The sequence below is a fragment of the Onychostruthus taczanowskii genome, unplaced genomic scaffold (assembly GCF_017590055.1).
Source record: "Onychostruthus taczanowskii isolate IOZ18803 unplaced genomic scaffold, ASM1759005v1 scaffold227, whole genome shotgun sequence".
Lineage (NCBI taxonomy): Eukaryota > Metazoa > Chordata > Aves > Passeriformes > Passeridae > Onychostruthus > Onychostruthus taczanowskii.
The window spans coordinates 137415-163058 of record NW_024499540.1 but is presented as its reverse complement, the minus strand read 5'-3'; the positions used below and the strand labels follow the sequence as shown (position 1 = coordinate 163058).

The 25644-nt window shown below is 51.9% G+C and overlaps 2 protein-coding genes across 5 annotated transcripts in view; both read right to left on the bottom strand.

The window, feature by feature from the left end:
* Window positions 1–156: 156 nt before the first annotated feature.
* On the bottom strand, window positions 157–2667 carry KRTCAP3 (keratinocyte associated protein 3). Of its 4 annotated transcripts, XM_041405244.1 has the most exons (6): window positions 2458–2667; window positions 2321–2380; window positions 1610–1810; window positions 1277–1411; window positions 896–987; window positions 157–551 (listed from the first exon to the last, which is right to left on the bottom strand). In XM_041405244.1, exons 1-5 carry the CDS (start codon window positions 2665–2667, stop codon window positions 904–906), a joined length of 690 nt encoding a protein of 229 aa, XP_041261178.1. In that variant the 3' UTR covers window positions 157–551; window positions 896–903. The 4 variants fall into 4 exon arrangements, with proteins under 4 accessions (XP_041261178.1, XP_041261175.1, XP_041261176.1 ...); XM_041405241.1 differs by having other exon boundaries at window positions 1610–2380; XM_041405242.1 differs by lacking the exon at window positions 1277–1411 and having other exon boundaries at window positions 1610–2380.
* A 104-nt stretch (window positions 2668–2771) lies between these two features.
* NRBP1 (nuclear receptor binding protein 1) overlaps window positions 2772–25644 on the bottom strand; it is a 34748-nt gene continuing 11875 nt past the window's right edge. The window contains exons 3-18 of the mRNA XM_041405235.1: window positions 23846–23968; window positions 23370–23471; window positions 23198–23287; window positions 22690–22730; window positions 21559–21653; window positions 8767–8850; window positions 8447–8505; window positions 7232–7330; window positions 7025–7157; window positions 6640–6742; window positions 4962–5012; window positions 4734–4869; window positions 4338–4391; window positions 3907–3970; window positions 3768–3823; window positions 2772–3593 (exon numbers count right to left, since the gene is read on the bottom strand). Coding sequence (XP_041261169.1) covers window positions 3495–3593; window positions 3768–3823; window positions 3907–3970; window positions 4338–4391; window positions 4734–4869; window positions 4962–5012; window positions 6640–6742; window positions 7025–7157; window positions 7232–7330; window positions 8447–8505; window positions 8767–8850; window positions 21559–21653; window positions 22690–22730; window positions 23198–23287; window positions 23370–23471; window positions 23846–23968 — 1389 coding nt within the window. The 3' untranslated portion in view covers window positions 2772–3494. The remainder of the gene's footprint in view (window positions 3594–3767; window positions 3824–3906; window positions 3971–4337; window positions 4392–4733; window positions 4870–4961; window positions 5013–6639; window positions 6743–7024; window positions 7158–7231; window positions 7331–8446; window positions 8506–8766; window positions 8851–21558; window positions 21654–22689; window positions 22731–23197; window positions 23288–23369; window positions 23472–23845; window positions 23969–25644) is intronic.

The window sequence follows — 25644 nt, the reverse complement described above, 5'->3', positions numbered from 1 at the left end:
GACTTCCACACTGAGGCCACGGCTCTGCCAACATCCCTGTACTTGGGGAGTGGCAGGCACAGGGATGGGCTCGCAGAGTAGCTGCACTTTCCTTCCCTTGGCATGCCTTGCTCCCAACCAGAACTCACCTGGCAGAGCCACTTAGAACAGCCAGTGTAGAAAGGAAAAGTTTATTTATTCAAGAAAACTAGAGATCTACACCAAAGGGGTTCTTCCCCTTCTGTTCCCTGACATGTCTGAGCACAGGCACAGCCAGCTGCAATGCCTGCAATGGCACCAGGACTTGGGCCCCAGCACCTCTGCCCACCCCCATCACTGCTGACAGAAACCAACAGCCTTCAGCACACCAGGAAGGGTCCAGCAGCTTGGGGCGAGGATGGGAGAGCATCCGTGGCCCACAGCACCTGCTGAGCTGCAGGGTCCGTGCCAGGTGGGGTGGTGGAGCTGGGGCAGGGGGCAAGGCACACCCCTCACCGCTGCAGCCCGCTGCAGGAGGTGTGACATCACCTTGGCCCCCGCCTTGCTGGATCACAGCGCTCCTGCAGCACCACCTGGGAGCAAAGGAGCAGTGTCAGTGCCAGGCTGTGCTGAAGGGCCCAGCATCACTGACTCCTCTGCCCATGCTCCTGGGAAGAGGTGTTTTGGGGAGCTGATGTGGACCCTCTTGATGGCAGAGCCTGCTCCCCCCATCCCAAGCACAGCCCACATGGGGCACTCACCTCTCCAGCTACACAGGAGACTCAGCAAGTCCTGCCAGGAGCTGCTGCCTCTATCACTGACTCCTCTGCCCATGCTCCTAGGAAGAGGTGTTTTGGGGAGCTGGTGTGGGCATGGACCCTCTTGATGGCAGAGCCTGCTCCCCCCATCCCAAGCACAGCCCACATGGGGCACTCACCTCTCCAGCTACACAGGAGACTCAGCAAGTCCTGCCAGGAGCTGCTGCCTCTCACGGAGTGGCTTCTCCATTGCTGTACTTGGCCTGGCCAGCTAGAGAGGAAAAAAAAAGACAAAAAGAAGTGTAAGGTGGAAAGCATACATGGTGGGCAATGTTCACACAAAAAAAAGAACAGGTCTGGCTCCCAGGGGGATGAAGAAGAGGGTCCCTCTGCAACTCCCCATCAGGGGGTGCTGGTCTGGCACTTAGGCTGGCTAGAAGAGGTTCCAATTCAGCATCCCCCCTACTGCTGCACAGCCTCCTTGTTCTCAGCAGAACCCAACACCTCACAAGTGCAGCACAAAGGTAGCAATCATGGGGGAGATCCAGGGAGATCTGTACCTGCTCTTTGCTGTAGCTTTGTGCACAGGGCCCGATGCCCTGGAAGACCAGAGCCACCAAACAGCACCTGCCCGACAGCACGGCTTCCACAGCTGCCAGCAGCAGGGAGGAGAACCAGAGGGCCAGCGCCGTGTCCTGCGGAGCAGGGGGTCACAGGAACGTGGGCCCTGCACCAGGCTGGCTGAACAAACTCAGCAGAAACTGTGTAGACAGCAGGGGAAAGAAGGGGGAGAGGGAGAGAAAAGGGAAGCAGGAGGGAGAATGAGAGTGAAAAGAAAAGAAGCAGAGAGGGAAAGAAGCTGCTGGGAGGAGCGGGGCTGTGCAGTGACTCACGTAGATGCGCGTGGTGTTGAAGGGACAGTCGTTAGTCGCAATGGCTGCGCGGGCGTCCACAGGCAGCGCGGAGCTGTCGCAGCCCCGGACCAGGTGCGTGCCCCGGCTGTGCACCGTGAGGGCAAAGGCCAGCGCCAGCCCCACGCTGCACGCGGTGGACAGCAGGCAGTTCACCAGAGAGACGCCCAGCAGGGTCCAGTGCTGCAGGCGGCAAGAACACGAGTGGGACTGGCAGGAGCTCGGGGAAACGCTGGGGCAGGGCACCTGTGTCTCTGCAGAGCTGCCCCTCCGAGGAGCACACACGACCTCTCGCCTCTTCCAGGACGGCTCAGACACGCCCTCGAATGAGGCTCTCGCACCTTTCGCGTCCTTCCACCCCCTGTGAGCTCGCCCCGCTGGACGCCCCTTGCCTCGGGCTCCGTGGAGAGCCCCCAGCCCAGGCCGGCGCACCCGCCCCGTGGCCGCCCACCCTGCGAGCCCACGCGGGACCCCCGACCCGGCTGCAGCTTCGCCCACCGAAGCGCTTCTGCCCGAGGACGGCGCTCCCACCCTCCCGGAGCGGCCGGCGGGGCCGAGCCGGGAACAGGCGACACCCGCAGCGCCGGCAGCCGCCGCCGAGGCGAAAGGAGCCCGCGGGGCCAAGGTCCAGGGGAGCGGCTGCCGGCGGGGCAGGGCCGCGCCGAGGCCCCCCGCCCGCAGCCCCGCACTCACCAGGACCGCCCGGGACAGGTTGTGCGACACCAGGATGGCGACGATGCCCGCGGCGATGCTCTGCGGGGAGAGCCGCGCTCAGCAGGGCCCGCGCGGGGCAGGGCCCGCCGCCCCCCGCCCGCTCCGGCCGCGCTCACCAGCAGCCCCGAGCACACCGACACCACGTTGGCCGCCGCGTACTCGGGGGTGACGGCGCGGCGGGCGCCGGCCACGTGCCGCAGCACGGAGCCGTGCACGATGGCGCCCAGCACGAGGCTGCCGTGGCCCAGCACGATCAGCCCCAGCCCCGAGCGCATCAGCCGCTGCGGCTCCGCCAGCGCTCCCGGCGCCCGCCGCCCCCCGGCCATGGCCGCCGCCGCCGAGCGCCGCTCGCACCGCCCCGGGGCAGGGACCGGCGGCTCGGCCCGGCCCCCCCACCCCGCCCCGCCCCGCAAGAGGCGGCACTCGCGTCTTTACAAAACAGTTTATTAAAAATAGGAAATGATAGAAATGAGATGCAGGAGCCGCGGCTCGGCCCCGCCGCGCGCCAGGACGACACTGCGCCCCGGGGCCGCTTCAGGCCCGGGAGTCCCCGGTAAGGGCCGGGCGCTGCAGGGGCCGCGGGGCCCTTACCGGGGCCAGCACACGCCGTGACCCCGGGCGGGTGCGAACCAGTAAACAAAGTGCAGCCGGCGGCGGGAGCGAAGCGCCGGGCGGGGAGCGGGGACGAGCTCGGCCACCCCTGGGCTCATGGCGAGGGAATGGGGGGGGAGTGACCGGGGGTGCAGGGCTTAGGGGCTCACCCCTGCTTACCTTTAAATTAAAAAAAGGAAGGAAAAAAAAAAAAAAAAAGGAAAGAAAAAACCCATTTCTGTGCTGTGCAAAAGACACTTTGTACAATTCAAACAGAACAAACTCCATGCACATGAGTGGGGCTGCAGAACGCCCCAAGCCAGGCCTCAGCTCCGCAGCACAGCCTGGCAAATCCCAACAAAAACAGGGCTGGAAATAATACTGATGCTCAAAGTCCCTTTAGGAGGCGGGCAGGGAGGACTGTCGATGAGCCCAGCCACGGCACATGCAGGATGAGCTTCCAAGCACTGCAGCTGGGGTCTTGCGGATGCCCGACAGCGGTGGGCAGACACAGACGGGTCGCAGGCAGCGAGGCCACGCTGGCTGCCCAGGAGCCACGGGGCTAAGATGACACAGTCACGGCCGTCAGGGCTCCGTTCCGAGTGTAGTAGAACTTGCTAAATGCCTCTTCAAGTAAACAGGTGAGTCTGCTCTGGTCAGCCTGGGGAGAACAAGGACAGTGAGCCCCAACCCCTCAAAGCTGAGAGCATGGCTGGAGATCCCCAGGGCAGGGCCCTGACTTACGCCTCCTGCCTCCTCCCCCCAAAAAGGTCATAAAACATTGAACTCTGAGGAAGGAACACAGGCCCATAGCCCTGCCTGAGCCCCTGCTTACCTCGCTGATGAATCCAAGCTGGACCAGTTCAGCTGCCAGCTCCTGGATGTTGTCATCTGCAACACAAGGAAAGGTGTCAGTCCTTGGTCCAAGCATGCTGCTGGCCCAATGCACCTGGCAGGGGCAGAAGGGGACTTACTGGGCTGAAGGTCACAGCTCAAGTGTCGATTCAACTTGTCTTCCAGTTTCAGCAGCAGTGTCAGCTGCAGGGCAAAGAAATTCTCATGAGGGATTGCAGTCCTGCAAGCTGCCATGGCAAGCCCAAAGCAACCCTAGAAATGCCCCCTGGGATGGGAACCACCCCTCCAGAGCCCCACGGGCATCTAACAGAACAGCCACAGCCAGTTCCACCCTGAACTGCAGCTGGCAGCACCATCCTGCGCTGGGAGCCAGGGCCGGAGGTGGGCCAGGTGCCAGGTCAGCAGCAGGCACAGGCCTGGGACAGGCTCTGGGTGCTGTGGTGCCAGCTGCAGCAGGGCAGGGTTACCCCAGGCACCAGCAGCACATCAGAGCCATGAGCCCTGCATGGCTGCCCCGGCCTCGCCCTGCTCAGCCAGACTAGAAACCTACGTGGTGCTTCACGCCCTCCTCCACGGACTCGATGTTGCACTGCATCAGCACCACCTGGAACAGAGGCACAGACCCATCAGCAGCTGCCCCACAGACCCACCAGCACCTGCCCCACAGACCCACCAGCACCTGCCCCACAGACCCATCAGCAGCTGCCCCACAGACCCCATCAGCAGCTGCCCCACAGACCCATCAGCACCTGCCCCACAGACCCATCAGCACCTGCCCCACAGACCCATCAGCACCTGCCCCACAGACCCCATCAGCACCTGCCCCACAGACCCCATCAGCACCTGCCCCACAGACCCCATCAGCAGCTGCCCCACAGACCCATCAGCACCTGCCCCACAGCCCTGCCTGGCAGTGGGAGAGTGAGGCTGAGCCCCTCGCCTTTACCTTGCGGGTCTCCACCTCAGCAGGCTCTGGAGTTGGGGTTTTCACCGACGGGGGAGCAATGGGAGATTTCACCACGACCTGCTGGGGCTGCTGGGGTCGTGGCATCCCAAAGGCTGTCAGGGGATAGATCCCATTCCTACAAGGAAGGAGCAGCATCTGAGGTTATACCTCTCCAGAATTTTTCCAGTCTCACACACAATGGAAGGCGTCTTAAAAAATCCCTCTTACCTCACATCCTCCAGGAACTTGTCCAGCTCCAGAGCTGGAGATTGTGAGAAGCTGGAAAACAAAATGTCCTGAGATGAGAAATCGTCTCTCAGTACCATCCACTTGGGTCTCTTGGGGTGCAGTTTCAAATCCCCATGTCCTGGGCTGTGTCCACAGGCAGGATGGGTATGGACAGGCAGCCACTGGTGTGACAAGCTCTTATCCTCCCTGAAGGACATAACTATCTATGTGAGCTAAGAATGAAGCAGCAGTTATGGCAGAGCCAGTCTCACAGCCTCAGAACTGTGCAATGCAGTTATTTGGAGGGTGGCCCAGTGACACTGCTCCTGGTGAGCTGTTTCACAAATACCTGCCATAACAGGTCCCTGGTTGCAACAAGCACTTGGAACAGCCAAACCCCTGTCTCAAGGCTGCTCTGAAGCATTCCAGAGAGGAGGTAAGGACTGCAAAACTGCTGGAAGCCTGACAGGATGTCCTCAAGTGCTTTATGGGCTGCACACCTGCCTCAGCTCCCAGACCACTCTCCAGCCCCTGCCACACCCCCGGCAGCTGGGATCGTCCCATCCTCTAACACAGCAGTAGGTTTCAACAAACATTTACTTATTTTTTCTAGCAGCTTGGTTTGCATGGCTGTCTGATGAACCATTCAGAAAGGATGCTGACATTTCAAGTGATTGCTGCTTTCTTTTCCCTTTTCCAGCTCCTCTGAGGTATGACAGTACCAAAAAGCAAGTTCCAGGCTGGCACCCATGGACAGCCATGCCTGCAGAGACTGACATCCCATGTGTCTAAGGATCTCTCTTTACAGCTTTGGTTGTTAACTAGCTGTTCTCCATTTTGAAACTATATCAAAAACATTCCAAAGGGAATTTCATACTACATTTCCTAGCACTATGACAACTGGAACATCAGCTTTTGGAAGGGTCTCTATGGCTCAGAGGGCTGCTTTTATGGATGGAGCTGTTCTTCCTTGTCATCTTGGTTACTCTTGCTCAGCAGCCTGAGCATCCCAGAACTCTGGGCTCCCCTGGAAGCACCTTAGGTTTCTCTGGGAATACAGTATTCACATCTTAGTCTTCACCTAGTCCCCTAACTAGCCAAGGCTTTGTTATCCAAAATGCACATCACTTTTTTGGCACTCTGCTTGCTCCATATGTATGTATCACAGGCACTCCCTTAGGGGCCACCCTAGTGCAAGTAGTGCTGTGTGTCACTGACAGCTGCCTCAACTGCCTTTCCCTGTGCATAGTGTGGAATAAGATGCTCCATTAGGAAAACACTGAGGAACCCTTCCTCTGAAGTGAGAAAGTTACTCCATCTGGGTAGTCTGTGATTGGTCAGAGCACCTTCCCAAACTGTTCAGCCATGTTTTGCTGGGGACTGCTCCAACCACAGCATGTTCATTTAATCTGTCCATTTGGGGAACAATTTGTCTCAGCTGCACAGAATCTACTCCCAGGAAACAGGTGCAAGATCTCCTTCCACCCAGGAATAACTCCCCAGAAGTGTGTGTGCCCAGACAGTGACTGCTCCTTCACCTCCAGCTCCACCAGCTCCCACTGGCACCCAGTGAGTGGGGAAACACCCACACTGAGGTGATGGGCAGCCCCAGTGCTCACACCAGTGCCCCAGCACTGCTCCCCTGAGCAGCCCCCCTGAGCACACCACGGGGACTCACATCATCTTGACTCCTTCCCTGTCCTCGTGATTGATCTCTGCCAACACTGCGTTCATGTCGAGGTTTTTGGTCATTTCTTCTAAAGCATTTTCAGGAATCATATCTATTAAAAAAAAAAAAAAAAGAGGAGTAACTTGTAGCAATTGCAGTTCTTCTCCAGCCTTAGAAAAGCAATGAAAAGCACAGATATGCTCTCAGAGGAGGTCAGGCACCACAGCCCTCCCAGCCCCACAGCTGCATCCAACAGCCAGGAACCTGCAGGGCAGCAGGGCATGGGAAGGGTGTTCCCAGGGTGCCAGCTCACTGAGGGGGCACTGACAGCTCAGCACAGCTCTGCAGAGCACTGACCCACGTGGGGACGTGGCTCCCAGGGCTCTGTACTCACGCTGGTGCCCAACGATGCAGTGAGCAGCCAACAGCTTCAGCGATGGCACCTCAAACAGCGCCTGGTGGAACAGGAGCTCCCGGGCCGTGGGGCGCCTGCCAGGGTCCTGCTCCAGACACTTCTGAATGAACTCCTGGAGAAAAAACCTGCATGAGACAACAAGCAGCAGCAGCAGAGCAATTCAGGGCACCGAGCCCCGTGGCTCACCCGCTGCAGGGGGTCCTCCAGCAGCTGGATGGCACTGTTGATGGCTTCCTGCGGCACGTAGGAGGACTCCCCGTTCCCCTGGATCTCCAGCACTGCCATCTGCAAACACAGAGCAGAGCATCAGACTCCACTGGGAGTGACAGACTGCATGGGAGACAGGCTCAAGGAGACCACTGCCAAGCATGAGATCACCACAGCCAAGCTCTTTGGGGGTACTTAAGGTCACATTTGGAGAGACGGAGAATGGCTGCCTCATTACAACAGCTTGCTCCTAGTACCCAGGACTGCCAGGGAGCCCTGGGAACTCTGCCAGCAACAACCTGGACAGTAAGTGTCTCCATTTTGAACCTCATGATCCATTGGCCTGTCACTCTGTTTGATAATTCCATAATGAAGCAGTGACTGGGTCACTGCCAGGGTCTGACAGTGTCCCTTCTGGCTGTGTGAATAGCTCTGCATCGCAGAACAAGAGCAAGCACACAACACATCAAGAATGGGCTCCAGCCAACTACACAGACACTAATTCCCAGCTAGGAAAGGCTGGAAAATATTGCAGAGAATGTCTCTGCATTCAGCTTAAGTTTTGTTTCCTAAAAGTTGTATCTTTCCACAGTTCTCTTCCTGCTTCACTAATGGAATGTGCAGCAGAGGTTGAGGGTCCCTTGTGTTGGCTCTTTCTGACAATTCTCAGAAAATACTCCTAACAACAGCTCCCATTACCTGGACTTGGACCTACTGACTGCAAGGACAGAGGAAGCACAAAGCTGCTACGACCAGGTATGTCAGACTCACACTGACTGCAACCAGCACCTCCATCAGATAGGCACAGGCTGGCCCAGACAAAGTGACAGACTACAGCTGTCCTCTGCTCCAAACACCCCAGCATTGGTCACATACATGGACATCACATAACAGTCTGCAGCAGTGACTATTCCCTCCAGCCAGTGAGTCTGACTTCAGGACTGGCCACGACCCACTAAGTAATTAATTACCGATTAGGAATTTGGGAAGAACTGCAAATCCCTGAGCCATTTACTCCTTAGTGAGGCACTTGGGGGATCCTCCATAGGGATCCCCCCAAGGCAAAGTGCACTTGGCTCTGAGAACAAAACACACTTGTCACTGAGCAAACCCACCCATGGCCACAGCCCTTCCAGAGCTCTCTCTTTCCTCAGACTCATCATCTCTGTCCCACAGTCCATGCCTGACACTTACCTCCAGTGCACACATCCCAAAGGAGTAGATGTCCACAGCAGTGGTGACATTGGCAACTTCTGTAACACAGAAATAGCATTGTTATCAGTAAGCTCTGCATGCAGCAGCACCACTCTGCACCAGGCTGGGACAGTCCTGCAGCTTCTCCCTCCTCTGCTACCAAAGAACAGAGGAGCTGAAGCATTTCAGCAGGCAAATGGCTCAGAACTGTTAATGTGGCATCTGCCAGGAGCCTGGAACTGAGAACAAGGTGCAGGACAGCTTGGAAGCATCAGTAAGGACAAAAAATCCCCAGTCTTGCAGCCACAGCCACAGCATACCTCCATATTCTGGGGCAAAGAAGTGCAGGTTCTTCTGCTCCTCACGACAGGTCTTCACGTGGTTGTTAATTGTGTCCGGCGCCACTAGAAGAAAACCAGGAATGCTTAGGATACAGGAAACCACATCCCATCCCTGAAGAAATCCCAGGGAACGCCTGCAACTCCAGGCCCTTGGTGCCCAAAGGGGCAGAATGGTGGCATTAAGGTGAGTCTTCACAGCCTTCATCTCTCGTCACCTGCTCCGACCCAAGACATTCCTGCATTGTTTCCTTGGCAGCTTAGCATCACTCTCCAAGGGCAAACCTGGAGACCACAACTGCTGCCTACCAGGAGGACAAGGTGGGAACAACTCCCAGCAGAAATGCCTAACTTCAAACAGATCTACAGCATTTGCCACAAGCAACTCATTCAGAACAGCAGCCTGAGGAACAGCCAGAGGTGCCAAGGTCACTGCAACTGGTCACCACGTCCGAGTTCTGGGAGGATGGACCTACCAGGCAACTCTTCCACGTTTCAGGAGGATGCTGGTGCCAAAGCACCTCTAGACAAGAATCAAGCCACCCAGACAGCAGAACCTCCCAGCATCCAGCACCTCCACAAACCACTCACAGCTGTGGGGAGGAAATAACTTGCAGCTACAAGAACAGTGAGCAGAGCACAAGTATGGACCCCCATGAAAGATAAGCTTTTGGGACAGCCACTTCTGCAGAGACTGCAAACAACTCTCTGAAACTAAGCAGCTGTCTGCTAGGAGAAACACTGAGGTGGGCAGGGAGCACTGAGCCACCACCCATTTGAAGCTCTACTGTCACACTGGAATGTGTCCAGTCCCAGAGCCTCATGTCCCACCTGGTCACCCTCCTGGACAATCACCATCAGTCCCTGTCTGTACTGGCACAATGTGGGTTGACATGGGATGTGCCAAACCACTTGTATTTTTCCACACCAAGGAGGATTCCCAGCTGAGTGACTAGTTACCAGTTTCAGAGAGGAGATGTTCTTTGTGCTCTAGTCAGACAAGAAGGACCTCCCTTGGTAACTCAGCTCAGCCTTGCTGTATGGCACATACCAAATCATATTACCCAATGTGAGTGCTGGAAGCAGAGCTTGCTCCAGTAGCTAGGGAATTCTTTACCAACCAACCATTCACAAGTAACTGCTTTCTGTTCTCTCTGTTAGCTCTGATCCTAGGAGTCCAGCAAGATGACTTCATTCCTAATGCTCACCAGTTCCCAGACATCACCAGATCCTCTCACCTTCACACCACCAAGCAGCATAAGCTACCTTCTTTGTCTTTCTCCTAAGACCTGCTCTGTTTTCCCACTGACACTGACTGCTTTGGACAAGTTCTGGCCAGGGCCATGCACCATCACACCCATTCTCTCTCCTGGAGACTCTTCCCCAAAGGATCCCAACACCCCCACATGACAAGTGTCTCGAAGCCTCCCTCGAGGAGCCAGAAAATGCCAGATCCTCATCAGCACCCAAATGATGAGCTCTGGGCTTCTGTTCACCTTAGTATTTTGTACTCCTCAGTCAGTTACTACTGGAGTTTGCCCAGTCCACTGGACTGGATGTGTTCCTGTGCTGCTGGAGCCAACCCCTCAGCCCCAACCCTGTCACCACACATCCATCCAGTGCCAGACTTGGCACACAGAGTAAAGCACCTGTGGCTTGTCCAGCACACTGGGTTCTCATACCAGGCCTTCTAAAGAGAGTATTTTAGGCTTCAGAAACCCTTCTGTTCCAACATCTGATTTATGTTGTTGTTTATAGGATCCCAGATGTCTCTGTGCCCAATGCAGTGCCCAACAGGAACTAGCATACAGATGTTTGTGATACCTGTTAAACCTGCAGCTACCACAGGCATGTCAGAGGGACTCCCAGTGGCAAACCAGACATTGTGGGGAGAGAAAATAACTTATTCTTTAACTCACATTGTAAAAGGAAACAGGGACCAAAAACTCAACAACTCCTCCTGCCAAATATGGAGCAGAATCAGCCAAGGAAAGTCACCCTCCACACAATGTTGTGATCAGCTTCATTTTCCAGTGTCTTTAAATCCTGCTATGAGCACATGTTGGATGGCAAGGCCAGTTCACTGTCCAGGCACTGTGTTCTTGCTCCTGTGCCCAGTTAAGCACAGGGCTGAGGCAGCAGTCAGTCACAGAACAGATTATCAACAGAAACCTCAGTGGTGACGGCTGGCACACTTCCACACCAGACAGGCAGGCAGAGTGGAAGTCTGGCCCACTATAGTGGGCTCCACCTGCAGTGTCCTTAATGAGGTCCAGCCAGCGCTGATAATCAGCTCCTCTGCATCCAGTCCCACAGACCTTCTGCAGCAGCACCAGCATTTCTGCAAAGAACCAGGCTCACACTGGCTGTGGGACCCTCCAACTCAGACACACAGAACTGACACAGGCAGCTCTGAATTTGCTGCTGTGGGTCAGCCAGGGACCTGTCCCTGCTGGTGCTCTGGTACTTGTGCTTCCTAACTCGCTGAGTCCCACTGGAGTGTTTTTCCATCACTGTTGCAGAGCTTGGCTCTGCAGCTGGGTATGATCAGCCACACTTGTCGGGGACTCTACCTGTTCCAGCCATTTATATCCCAGCTCACATGCAGTTTGGCTGAGGTGACAGGCATCACCTCACTCTGTTACTGCAGAGCTGAGGCAGCACAGGGCCAATGACCCCCAGAATCTCCTGTGTGTCTCAGAGCTAAGCAGGGACAGTCCTGCTCTAAGCATCACTGACAGCACAACTTGCTTCTGAGGTCAGCTCTGAAAAACTTCCTGCAGGGGTGTTCAAAACAGCAGCCAGAAGCACTGTTACAACTGTGACAGGATTTTAGATGGTAAGACAAGAAATTTGGGTTTGGTCTGGTCATTGTTGCAGGTCATCTTGATGCATGGGCCACTTAGCAATGGCAGGGGCTTGGGAACTTCACCTGAGCCTACATTTTAAACCAACCTCGTGACTGTACAAGGTAAGAACACACACCTGAAGTTACCTCTGACACAGGCTCCCCTGCCTGATTCACACATGGCTGCTATCTGTCTCTTATACACCTATTTCTGTATTCTCAGACTGGCTCCCTGCTGTGCATGATTGGATGGATGAAGGCTGAGGATGGCTACTAAGTGAGACAAATGATGAAGACCATAAAGGAAAGTCAGATCACCAACAATAACAATGACTGTGTCCTTCTCAGCCACAAGAAGGTGACTACAAGGGGCAGATTACAAGACAGCCCCCTGGGAATTGACAAGTCTGGTGTGCAATTAGCAGAGATTAATTTTAGAAAAAGGTTCGGCCAAATATGGTGTCTGAGCAGGACAGATGATAGGAAGAGATGTGAAGCAGAGCAGAGGGTAGGGCAAGCAACCTGTCTTTGACAAGCTGAACTCAATCTGACAGCAAAAGCATAAAAAGAGATAATGGGCACTCCTACAGGAACATGCTGCAGCTGGTCAGACTTCTCAAACCCTCAAGAACGTGCAAACAGAGTTGTCCAGAGTAAGTGAACAGCCTTGTGCCCACTGGCTGTTAGCATTGCCAGCCAAGGAGGCAATGGTGGCATTCCCTCCCAGCTGTGCCCACAGCAGGTTTAGCAGAGCTGCCTGGGCATCCAGCCCCTGCTCTGGAACACTCCGTGCTGCAGAGGACACGTCCCTCTGTGCAGTGCCCATCTCACACCTTTACTCTGCACTCAGAACTTCCTCCTTGCAGGCAGCAGAGATCTCCTGCCCCACAGCCCTGCCTGGCCTCCTGCAGCAGCCCCTGAGCTGTCTGTGTTCTTGTGAGCACCCTGCAGAGCAGAACAGACTGCCCTCCTCAGCAAAGGGCCAACAGAAAGCAGGGGGAAGCCGGGCGTCAGTGAAAGGATCAACAACTGCTCTCCACGATTGTCCCAGGCTTGCTGTGCAGCCCAGCTATGGGATTGTACCACCAGGGTCCTAAAAATTAACAACTGAACCCAAGACCACCCTCTGCAGCTATGAAGGGGTGACCACAGGGCCAGCACAGGTATGAGGCCACATTATTATCCCCTGCACTCATATGCCCCAGACACTTCCACTCCTGCAAAAGGGTACAAGGCTGCACAAGCCCATGACATTACAGTTTCCTTTCTCTGCACACAGTCATGACAAAAGCTTTTTTATTAGGGAGAGCAAGGCCTAGAAAATAAGGAACTAGGAAGTTATTTGGCATAAAAAGAAGCATACAGTCATTAAACAAGGAGTCAAACAGGAAGAAGTGTTCATATTTATGCTGATCACAGAATAAAAGCTCCCTACAGCCCTCAGATCTGTATCAGGGATTGCAAGCAGTGTTTGCAAAATGTTTGCAACACTGAGTCACCAGAAGGAACAGGATTTTATTATTTTTGGCAGTTGAGTACCATTAGCTGAAGGAGCAATTCAGTGTATGAAAAGTTCATACACACCGCTCCCAGTGCAGGTAAAGGTCCCCATGTGCTTACACACACAAGCACACATCTACTGACATGGCTTCCCAGCAGGAAACCAACCTCTGCTAAACTCTGCCCATGGCTCCCTCCGGAGAAAACACTGCTGGAGCAGCATCAGTGGTATGGCAATAGAGAGTTAATGTTGTTAATGAGTTAATGAGAAGGCTACTCTGCAAAGAAATTAACGCAGAATCAAAATCATGGCATGGTTCTTGTGGGAAGAGACCTGCGGAAGTCACCTTGTCCAACAGCCCTGTTCCAGCAGGGACACCCAGAGCTGTTGCCCAGGACCACGTCACGGGTAACTCCAAGAACGGAGATTCCACCCCTGCCTGGGGCAACCTGCGCTTGTGCCACCACCACTCTGAGGATGCCTGGGGTCCCGAGGGACCCTCTGGGCTCCAGCCCGTGCCGCACCGGGGATCCCCGGGCTCTGCCCCGGGCTCAGCAGCCGCAGCTCCCTCAGCCTCACCGCGGCAGAGACGCTCCAGCCCTGCAGCATCACAGGCTGCTCGGGGCTGGCCCCAGCCTGTCCCTGTCCCTGGATCCATGGTGTCTGCACCGAGCAGAGGGCCAGGACCATCCCCTCCCTCCTCTGGCAAAGTTTTGCCTAATGCAGCCCAGGGCATCACCAGCTGCTTCTAGGGCCAGGGCACACACTCCTGTCAGCGAGCCACAGAGGGACATGATCACACTGTGTCACATTTCCCAAGAAGCAGCAAGTGGTATTTTTACATTTAAAAGATTACTTAAGAGTTCTAAGCTGACGTGTTTGACCACATCCATTACGTGGAAGCAGAAAGTAGAAGTAGGCAGAGCAGGAAAAACAAGAACAGATAAAAAAGAACTGTAAGATTAGTACCTGTCAATCCTGGCTGCATACAGGCTCTTAAACAGTGACTTAGGAGCTTATCTGGAAGAATTCATGATACAAACAACTTCATCCCTAACAAAGTGTGTTGGGAGATCTGCAATCTGCGCCCAAAACCAAGCTCCACATTCTAGACGAGAAGAATGAATGTTTCACTGACCATGAAATCCCCTGCTTGGGGTACACCAATGCAATTTTGCTATGAAAAAGATACACATGTTCACATCACAGTGCAAGAATTACATGCAATCAGAAAAAACAAGAACATTCACTGAAATGCTACAGACTGAGCTACTCTGGAGGAACCATCTGCTCCCAGCAGACAGACGTGCACTAGAAAACAAGTTCTCAGAAACACGACTGTGAAGATGATCTTCTGTTGTGAGCAGCTCTGCTTAACAGAAGCAGGGACTGAACCAATATAAATGTACATTCTAAAATGCAATTAGTGCCCACAAGCTCAACAATTTCAAATACAACTTTCCCAAATTTCAAGCTGCACATCTTTGATTATCATTGTTCCACAATGTGCCAAAGGGACCTTGGGAGATTTAACCTACAGCAAAGCTCACCCTTGGCAGCAGGTGCCAGAGTGAGAACACTGCTTGGCCCACACACTCCAGACCTAAACCACAAACCTGTCCAGGCTGGGAGGGACCTCCTGAGCTGAGCAGCTCACCTCCTGCTCAGGCACAGCCAGCCACCACAGGCTGCCCTTGCTTGTTGGTGTTTAAGTGATCTTTTCAGAACTGGCACGAAGGAGCTTCCTAAACTGCTGAGGTTCACAAAGCCTTCAACCAAAGGGCCCTGCAAGGAAGAGACACCTGCAACTGCTATGCTAATATGAGAATGGGTGAACAAAGACCTGGGTGACTATAATTCACATCCCCATGCCCACTGGGAAAGTCACATAAAAGCAGAGAAAAAACAGAGCTGAACAAAACTGAAGCAGCAATGCCTTCAGTGCAACACAGGAGTAACAATGACCTCAGAAAATGGATGTTCCATAACCTGGAGCACTAAACAGAGACATTTGAAACTTTTAAAATATCTTACTTTACTGAAAACAACAACCAGTATAAATGACCAAAGTTTTCTGGTGTTTTCATGAATGAGGTCAACCACAGCAGCACACAGAGGGTACTCTGAGCTAGGGAAATAAATACTAGGAGCAAGAGCTGGCTTTTAAACCTTCTGCAAAATAAAAATGAGTTTATAACTATCACAGCATAGAAGGAGGAGAATCTTTGCCACAAGGCCACCAAGGTCACCAGTTCTTCCCACTCAACTGGACCTTAAAAATCCCAATACCCTCCCCCAGACACACACACACTGAAGACGTGGGCAGCAGGAGGCAGCTGGAACTTCCAGCACAGACAGAACCCATGGACTGCCACTCACCCATGGCTGCTCCTCCTACTTTAACTCTGTTAAAAACAAAGTTTTAACTCTTACACAAAACCCAGGGCAGGCCTCTGGAACTGTTTCTGCCACTCCAGTAACCACAGCAGCAGCTACAGCATTGTAGCATTACAATTACATCACTGTACCGTTTCCATTAAAATCAACCTCATGCTATTCAACCCAGTTTGTTCAACAGTTTCTCAAGAACAAGCCAAATGAGAAGTGCCTTCACTTGGAGGCAGGCTTTTACACCAAGAGTTTCACAGACAACACAGATCCATGACGGTCAAACCTTTAAAAGAAAAGCCAGCCCCCACAAAAAAAGTAGCTTGGATCCAACCTTGAACATTCTTTTAGACAAAAAGTTCCACTCAAAACTATTTCCTTGCCCAATCTCATTCCAGCAGCACCTGTAGTCACAGACAAACCTTATGAGTATCTGCCCTAATTCTGTCAAGTTTCTAAGGAACCAAAAATGTTTGGCCTGGTAGAGAATGTGCTTGACTCACACATAAAACTGTACAGTTAGAAAAGCTAAACTACATCAATTCATGTTACATTTTCCTAAATCAATGCTAACATGCCATTTTTATGGCAGATTTTTCTATATGTGATGTCTTAAATTATCCATTATTTTCCTTTTAAAACCACACCTGCCATAGTGGAAAAAATAAAAAAGCCAGATCCAAGATATTCTACTAACCTCTTATTTCTGTATTACCTCAGATGTCTGTTAAGAATGTGGAAACCAGCATGGCATTTAAAGATCAGGCAGCAAAATCCAAGGGAGTGAAGTGATGACTAAAACAAGATTAGTTATGAAAGCATGTCACTCACAGCCTCATTAGCTCAATGCTCAAGCAAAACAGGAGCCTTACACCCTAGATTTAATGTTTCCAAACCCAAATCACTGTTCAAGATCTAAGGCTTAAACCATACCCAGCTCTCACACCAACAGTACCTCCCGGTACAACAGGGTGTTAGAACAAGCTCCCCACCAGCCATCCAGGAAAGCTCAGTATTCCAAGGCCATCTGAGGCTGTTCCAGCACAGGAGAGGTACCACAGCATCTCCTTGTGCCTGCAGACTGCTCCTCCAGGCTTCTCCTGTCCTTCTAGAACCAGGGCCTTTGGTTCTGCTCACGGTGACAGATTTTGGAGGAGGGGCTGGCAGCCCTCAGCCTGGCTGAGCCCAGGCTCCCATTCCGGCTCATTCCTGGCAGTCTGCTCGCTGCTGCTCTGCCACCCTGCAGCCACCCCCAGGGACACCTGCCCTCCTCAGGACTCCCCCCTGACTGCATCACCATTCCCCCTCAGCTACACCAGGTCCTAGGCTGAGCTTTCCAGGAGCCTCTGCTCCGCTGGCAATGCAGAGTGGCACAGCACGTCCTCCCGCCAGCCTGGGAGGCACAGAGCCCATCTGGTCAGGCTCTTGCCCTTTCCACCACTTCAGCTGATGGTTGGTAGGTTCCCAACTCAGTAGAAACAAACTCTAACCATCGAGAATAACCCTGATGGCAAAAAATAAAATAATTATTTTAAATGTGAACATGTTGTTCTATGCAATAGGATTAAAAATTGCAGCACTCGGATCCTTCTCTGGCTCCCACCAGCCCAACTCCCTCCTCATATGCACAGATCTCCCCAAAACCAGAGATTTATCTGGGGAAACATCAATAGCCAAGCTTATTTCAATCCAGGGACTCATTTGGGGCAGGAGGGATCTGGCCATCAGGAGCCAGACACATTCACTGAAACATTCATCTTAAAATCAACACATCTAAGGAGTTCAAACTACAAGCAAGCAATTGGATAGCCAAGCACACAGTGGGGGCTAGTCCAGGGCTGGGTGCCAGCCAAGGGCAGCAGAGCAGCAGTAGGGAAGAGCCTAATGGACGTGGGAAGATCAGCTGGGAAGAGCTCAGAACAAGGCATGGCTTGTTGACATGCAGGAGCTGGCATGCACAGGACCCGTGGACTAGCACACGCTAAGAACATGGAGAGGGAGAAAACTAACAACCAGGAGACTTCACAAAGGGCAGTGCTCCCTCTCTGTAAGGCTCTGGCCAAGAGCACAAGGAACTGTTTGCATCCCAGCACAGAACATGAGCTCTCCAAGCAGGATGCACCTAAGCCAAACAGTTTTACACACAGCCTTATAGCAAGGGAACACTGTAAATACATCAGTGTGTATGTTTGTGTGTTACAAATATAGATACACACACATATATATATAAATATATATATACAGATACACACGGAGATAAAATCATGTACATGACATAAGTGGAGTCACATCACAGGAGCGGAGAAGTTTGCTCACCATTAGCAAATATCCTATGAAAGACTGTTGTAACAGAGCAGCCCGTGAGCGGGAAGTAAAACGAGATAAAGTCAATGAGTTGGTGAACAGCAAAGCACTTACATCCATAGAGACAGCTGGGTCAGAGTCAGGGCACACAGGGACAGGACTGAGCACCGGGCCCTGCCTCCAGCCACCTCTTCAAAAGAAATTTACCTAAGGAACGTCAGGGCTTCTACCTGAGAACCAGATTGGGCAGGAGAGACAAGGCAGCTCTGACCAAGCAGAAGATTATGGCTGACTCTGAGACCAAGAAGCTGGAAATTCTGTTCTGTGAGTGTCCTGCAATCCCACCCACCCCACCCCTTCAGCAGATCATTCCCTTTCTCTATGTCCCAGTAGCTTCTGGCCACAAATCACAGCAGGAGAACCCACACTTACACACCTGGCCACATGATGCCACAGCAGAGCTAACACCCACAAGAGTCCTGCCCATGGCCTGGAACTGAGGGCAGACTCTGAGCAGACACAACTAAAGACAGACTGAGTCTAAGGTCAGGAGTGATGCAGCCAGGAGAGATGCACAGCAGCAATGCCTGGAGGCACAAGGGGGAAATCTGCACTGCACTCCATGGAGCCTCCTCCTCTGTGCTCCAAGGTCTCACTCAGCAGATGCTGACACACTGCCACGTCTCAGGAGCACCAGAGGACACTGAAACCCTCCAGCTTGAGGCCTCCCTCCTGCTGGGGTACTCCAAGAACTGCCCAAAAGGACTTTTAATTCAAACGCATCACTTCTTTCCACCTGTGAATGGGTGTTACGCTGCCAATGAGAATTCCAGGAACAGCTCCCAGCAATGCCACCACGAGCAGGCAGCAGCACCAGGCACCCTGTGTGTACACACTGTCCTTCCCACACCCAGGGCAGCTGCAGCCCCAGGAACACACCTGGCAGCACATCCCCTTGTTAGCCAGCACAGACACCCACGGAGGCACCACTGCACTGCACCTGGGCTCTGTGAAGAGTACACAGGGCACAACTCACACTTATCACAAGGAATGCTTTCATCTGACCACAGCTCCACAAAGCAGGTGGAACATTCCAGTCTCTGGGAATACCAGTGGCAAGTTTAAGAGCTGTAAGTGTCTTTCCTATCCTCATCACTCATTTGAAACATTCTCCTTAAATCTATAAACTCAGCACTTTATGGAACTGGAGAATAAAACATTAGCAAATAAAAGTATTATGGATGGCTTTTGCATTTAAGCATTATGCAAAATATTTCCTCCTTCCCACTCCCTTTTTCTTCCACAGCTGACCCCCAGCACACAGATTTACAGGCTGAACAGAGAAACACTGATCAGTGCAGCCAGTGCACATGCTCCTGCCTCTGAGGGAGCAGCAAGGAGCAAAGGGCTGTTCCCACCCCTGAACGTGTCACAGGAACCACCATCAGACATTTCCAACATGACGCTGCTCCCCTGGCACGCCCTCCCCCAGCAGACAGCAGGATGTCCTGCACTGCACACCAGCAGCAGCCTTAGCCAGGGTTTTACATTCAGCAAGTATTCTCTTTGCCAAAGCCACAGGGAGAGCAACTCTGGGAGCAGCATCCAGCACAGTACTGACAACAGAGACAGCACCAAAGCACAGCTCATTGTGCATTTATGGGGAATCCTTGTTCCCCATAAATCCACAGAAATACTGTCCTGCTGCTTTTAAGTAAACACAGGGAAGTGCTCAGATACCAGGCAGCTGTACAGAACAAGGACAGGAAGCAGCAAACATGAGGCTGACATTGTCAGTGACCCTGGAGCAACTGTGGTTCCAGGCCCAAACTCAAACCCAGCAAAGGCAGCAGTGCCAGGGAGAAAGGCTCAAGCTCCAACACAACCAGCAGTCCTGGGGATGCAGCTTTGCCTTTTCTGGTTGGGTGGGCATTGCAGCAATAGGAATACATCCAGCAACACTGCCAAATCTAATTCCAGCCTGCACTGGAGCCACAGCTTTCCCATCTGGAGGATTCCCCTTTTGACCACAAGCCCACTTGCAATCACTTCCTTTTTTATTTAGGAAAGGACCATAATCTTTTAGATAAATCACTTCTGAAGGTGAGGTGAGCCAGGCAGCCCAGAGCTGTGGAGCAGAGAGGTCTGCTCAGGAACAGCTGCACAAGAGCACTGCAGCTGCAGCCACCCTCCAGCACATCCTGCAGCTGTAACAGCACAGACACCCACTTCTGGTGTGAGCACACACACGTCCCTCCTGCTGCACCTGACAGAAGCAAAGCTTTGTGAAACTGAAGGGAGCAAAGGTGTAACAGTGCTGAGGCCACCATTTGTACCCACAGCTGAAGAGCCACCCTCCTACACAGCCTCTGCTCCGGGAGCAGCAGGTCTGAGGAGCTGCAGGATCTCCCTGTGGTGAAAGCCGTGGCTGCAATGCCAGCTCCATGGGTTTGGTTTTACAGACAGCGCTGCCTGCCCTGCAGAAAGATGGCAGCTGCATGGTACTTTGAAACTAAACTAAAAAAGGGAATTTCTTGAGTACTCAAGTCTTCCCATCAGTCTGAACTGAATGCCAGGGAGTTTTCCAGCATACAGGTACTACATGTACCTACTCTTGGAAATCTCTCCCACTTGGACAAAGTCAGGAAAACACAATAAAGTCTGTGTGACAACACAATCATCAGCTTGTGTGAAGAGCAAGTCCCCAAGTTTACAGGCAGATCAGGAGCAGAGTGCTCCTTCTGCCATGATCCTGTCTCCCTGCTACAAGGACAAACCTGCTACCCCAGTTTTGGAACAAAACAACAACACAGGAGTCCTTTGATGGGAAGAAAAGCCACAGGTCTGCAGCTGATGGAGAGGCTATTTCTGGATGACAGGTGATGCAGAGCATCCTTCCCTGCACACTGCCACATCAAAGCAGAACTTACACAGACAATAGCTCCAGGAAAGCGAAGACCTATTCCTCAGATTGAGAATACTTGCCGAAGTTGAACAACAGGTAGCAAAGCTGTCCCTTGAAAGGTCATGTCAAGGTGTGAAATAATGCATCCTGACTGCAGACAGATTTTTAGAGACATGGGAATAGCAGGAAAAACCAGAGCATGCAAGGATGCTCTGCGTTGCCAGGAACATCACTGCTTACTTATGAAATAAACCGTTTTGGCACAGGGTGGCTGCTCCAGCAGGGCACCATGTGCCAAACAGGCCAAGGGCAGCTCAGCAGCCTGAAGGCATGCCCATTATCCCATGGGATAATGGGATGCTGGATAAGCCACTTGCTGCAGCCAGAGTCTGTCCACTTTATTATAAACATGGGCTGCTACATGCAGCACTCTTGCGGCTTCATGGACACAGCTCCCCAGGCAGCTCCCAAAGCTCCACAGTGCTGGGAGGAAAACTCTGTCTATTAACATGAAAACCTGCAGAGCAGATGAACCCACAGATTATGTGCTTACAAAACCTCCAGGTTTCAGCACCATTTCCTGCATTTCCTGTGTGTACAGACCCTTGAGACAAAAAGCTAAAGAAGAGGCTAAAGAAGAGTCACTCCTGCACCTGACAAGGGTCCAGTCACCAATTCTGTTCCCAGTCTCTGGCACATCTGATGTGGAGGTGGAGAAGTACATGTACACACATGTCTATCATGCCAGGGAACCTGGAAAGGAGTAGTTGCCTTTCTCTGTTTGGGCAGTCTGTCTGATAAGGCAGGGGCACCCCCAGCAAGCATTACCTGACCCAATTTTGATCAGTCCGTTGTGCTGGATGAAGATGGTGTCACAGGTCAGGTTGCCATGGATGATGGGAGGATCACAGGAGTGGAGGTAGCTGGAGATGCAGAACAGAGCACTGGTCAAGGCCTTGAATCCCTCCCTTCACACCCTCCCACAGCAAGAAACATCAGAAGAGAACAGGAGAGCAAAGGGCACATGCCAGGGGTTTACAGCAGGCAGGAGATACAATTCAGTGACTGTACATCAGCCTCTGGCTGAGAACCAGGAACAAACAGGAATTGTCTCTAATGAATCTCCAGAACATGGCAGAGGGGAAGAGAAAGCTTTCTCCTATCACTGCCCAAGAAACTCAGGGTACCAGAGGCAAAGACACGATTTCATCCAACCCAGTACTGCTGAATGGATTCTAAAAGGGTTACAATTTTATTTTTATACCAAAAATATCAGAGCCTCAGTCTGTCCGTACTCAAAGGGGACCAAAGAGGCACTTACTTAATGCTATACACACACAACTGGGCATGTTTATCAGCAGGCACAAATAAAGCTTTTCAGTGCTGGATCCCAGGTACACTGTTTTTGCATCTCACTCTGCATGGGTTTATGTTAGCAGCTAGCAGAAATGAGGACAGTCTGCTGCCAAAAGCTTATTAGAACCCAAACTATTCACCAATAGCTGTAATTTAGCCAAGTGGCACCAGAGTTTCCTCTATGGAGTGCAAGCCATGCTCTGTCATCCAGGCTATTGTTTTTCTCAGGTTTAATTAGCTACTCACCAACTCTAGCTCAGGTGGAAAAGAATTTTTAAAACCCAAACCACATTCTACTCAGCTCTATTGCACTAAGATGGATGCAGAAGAGCTGCACCATCAAGAAATGTACACACACATCTAATAACACCATGCCTCAATATCCATGAATCCACTGCCTGTAACAGGCCTGCAGCCTGCCAGCACTATGGAAGTTTTTCTCAGTCCTCTCACACGGAACTTGATTTCCCTGTCATCTTTGCAACATCCTCCTGACCAAGGAGAAACCTGGACTATAAAACTGGATACACTGGAGAGCTCCCTAATACTTAGCTGCCACATCAGTCCCAATGGCTGGGATCTCAAGGTCAGTACCCCACATACCTGAGAGCAGAGAGGATCTGGGTGCACCACCGCTTCCATGCCTGCAGATACAAGAGGAAAAGGAGAAAAGTCATCCACAAGGAGCTAATCTCTAGTTCTGTGATTCACAGCCCACTCATAGGAATCAATACCTGCTCCAGCTTTTACTCAGTGCAGGTGTAAAGAATCAGTACTGCTATGGTCAGCTTGTTTCTATACATTCCCATGGATCCAGAAACACACCTGTCCTCCAGTCTCCCCTGCACAGACACCTTCCCCCTTCCTGTGAGGGCCCCTGGAGAGGGACATGCCTGTCACAGCACACCTAAGAAGCTGCAGAGCTGCTGGCAGTAAAGCAACCAGCACAGAACGGCTGTCCCAGAGAACCTGCAGCTGAACTAAGCTACAGGGACACAGGGGAGCTGCAGCAATGTGTTATCACCAGTTCTCACTGGGACCCTCTGCTGAAAAGGCTTTCCAGGGGCTGATGGCTCTAAAGAGTTATGGTCACACAGGAAGAAAGAGTTACCTTTTCATTCATCGTTTTGTGGTTTTTCTTTGTCTTCTTCAGGAACTGTTTCAAGCTCCCTGAAGACATGTACTCAGTGATGAAGATAACCTGTGGGGCAGCATGACAGGTTACCCTCCACCTTGCTAATTACCTAACAATGAGAACCCAACAGCCTGATGGCTGCACTTACCCTGGCCTTGTTCTCTTTGACATCAGCCCAGTATTTGTGGAACTTCACAATGTTGAGATGATCCAGCTGAATTAAGTTGTCAAACACTGCTTTAACTTTTTCCTTAACATCAGAAAGACAAAAACATGTCATATCAGAGAGCACACCAAATATCCTTATTTCTTCTTGGGTCTTGGTCCCTTCAAACACTAACGTATATGTCAAGCTCCTATGCTAAGAACAGGCAGGATCCCATTTTCTTCTGCATTTCAGCAGTGTGGTTTGATTGCCAAGTGTAAATGAACACAAGGTCTCATGGAAATAACACAACAGTCTTCCAGGACATTTCCTACACAGGCCAGGCTTAAGCCAAATTTGCTACATTTGGACAGCACAGCATTCCAAACCCAGCCAATAATGAACACAGAAAGTATCCATAATCTCACCCCAGGGCAGGGTATGCTTCTCACATCCTGTTGGGAGACACATCAACTTACTTCCTGAAGCTTGAAGTTCTTCCGCTCAGAAAACTGAACTTCATTCCAAACAACTTCCACACCTTCCTCCGTATCCATGGCCAGGTAGGCGCTGTCAATCCCCGGGACATTGCGCTGGTTCACCTGGAGGGAAGGGTGGAGAGACCTGTGAGCTCTAAGCCAGCAAGACCTGACCACTGCCATGCAGCAATCACTGGAAAATTATGAACTCTGCTCATTAACTTTTAATTGAATGAGAATTCCAGGACAGGATTTGCACATGTATCTTGGAGCAGGGCATATCCAAAACATGAGTCACTGCAGAGCATGTGAGCAGCAGGTCCTGAGCACACCGCTGGGAAAACCTCGTGTGCACAAACGCTGTGTTGCAGCAAAGCTGCCTTCTGCCAACAATGCATTAGGTTTTCATGGTTCAGGACACCTGTAGCTCATTCCACCACCAAAAAAAAAACCACCCCAACAATACAAAAGGGATGCAGAAATGTCTCAATAACTCAGATACAGCTTTGTGAAAGAATCCTCTGAAAGGTGATGATGCCTGAAGCTCAATCAAACAGAGAGGAACAAGGGGAAAGTTGAAGCTTCAGAGGTGGGAACCAATGACACAAGGGAAACCACTACAGTCATTTCTTCAGTTAATAATTGTAAACACTGACCCAGCACAAGTACATCCACACTGAATATTAAAGACACAGGTGAGCATTCAGAAAGCAGCAAGGTAAGGGGAGGGGATTGAGAGTTTGGAGCCCAGCACGAGAATGGCAAGGCTGTGGGAGGACATAAGGCTGAAAGAGCTGCAGGGATCAGAGGTGAACCCTGCTCCCAGCAGCAAAGTTTTCTATAACATTGCTCTTCTTCAGATATGTAGCAGCATTCAAAGATGAACATGGTCTCTTTCATCCAACATCCAAGGCATTTACTGTAATCACCTTTGCCAGGCAATTTCACAGGCACACAGCAGTCACAGTCATGGTGAATATCCCACCACACCAGGCAACGTGCAGTGACAGATTCAAAGCACTTAGAGAGGACAAGAAGGTAGAATTCACCTTTTAATTGTCAACCAGCAATCATTCCCGTTCCCATCTGCTGATCACACACCAAGAATCACTTCACAAATTCATAGGACAACCTGAGTTGAAAGAGACTCCCAAGGATCACTGCAGTCCAGCTTCTGGTCCTGCACAGGAGAACCCCAAGAATCCCACCCTGTGTCTAAGAGCACTGTCCCAACACCCCCTGAGCTCAGACAGGGCCCGGCAGCTTTCAGCTGACCCAGCTATCCCCTGAGGTAAGCCTTAACACAGATTTGCCTGGCAAATTCAGACCTGACACCTCCAGAACATTTCAGAGCTCCTCCTTCTCATATTGTGTCACCTTCTCTTCCCTCACTAGGGACCCCATCAGCATCCTATTGCTGGAAACTTCTCACCTTATATAAGAGCTCCCTCAAAAATCCCTTCTCCCTTGGCTGCCACTTTCACATGATCAAATTTACCTGATTTCACAATTCCAGCTGAGTTATTCTATCCAATTCCACTCCTTCCATAGCCTGACAACACAGAGTGACAGGCCACCAGTGCAGGTGGGATTCTTCATGATCTCCCAAGGGATTCTGAACAGGCCCAATGACATTTAATACTCTGACACTGCAGGGGACACACTGCAGGGACAAAGGGTGCCAAGCACAGTAAAACCAGAGTGACACAGACTTCTGTGGCAGCTGAGCAGCAAACGAGTATGACACAACCAGCTAGCTGCAAGGTGTGGCACAGGCAGGAATAAGGGGTACAGGCCAT

Excerpts from the sequence above, each read along its gene's own strand:
- KRTCAP3 (XM_041405241.1), bottom strand. The coding sequence starts at position 2,667 with ATGGCCGGGGGGCGGCGGGCGCCGGGAGCGCTGGCGGAGCCGCAGCGG. Across the intron at positions 2,381-2,457 it reads CGGTGTGCTCGGGGCTGCTG|AGCATCGCCGCGGGCATCGT; the intron begins GTGAGCGCGGCC and ends CTCTCCCCGCAG. Across the intron at positions 1,412-1,609 it reads TCAACACCACGCGCATCTAC|GACACGGCGCTGGCCCTCTG; the intron begins GTGAGTCACTGC and ends CCTGCTCCGCAG.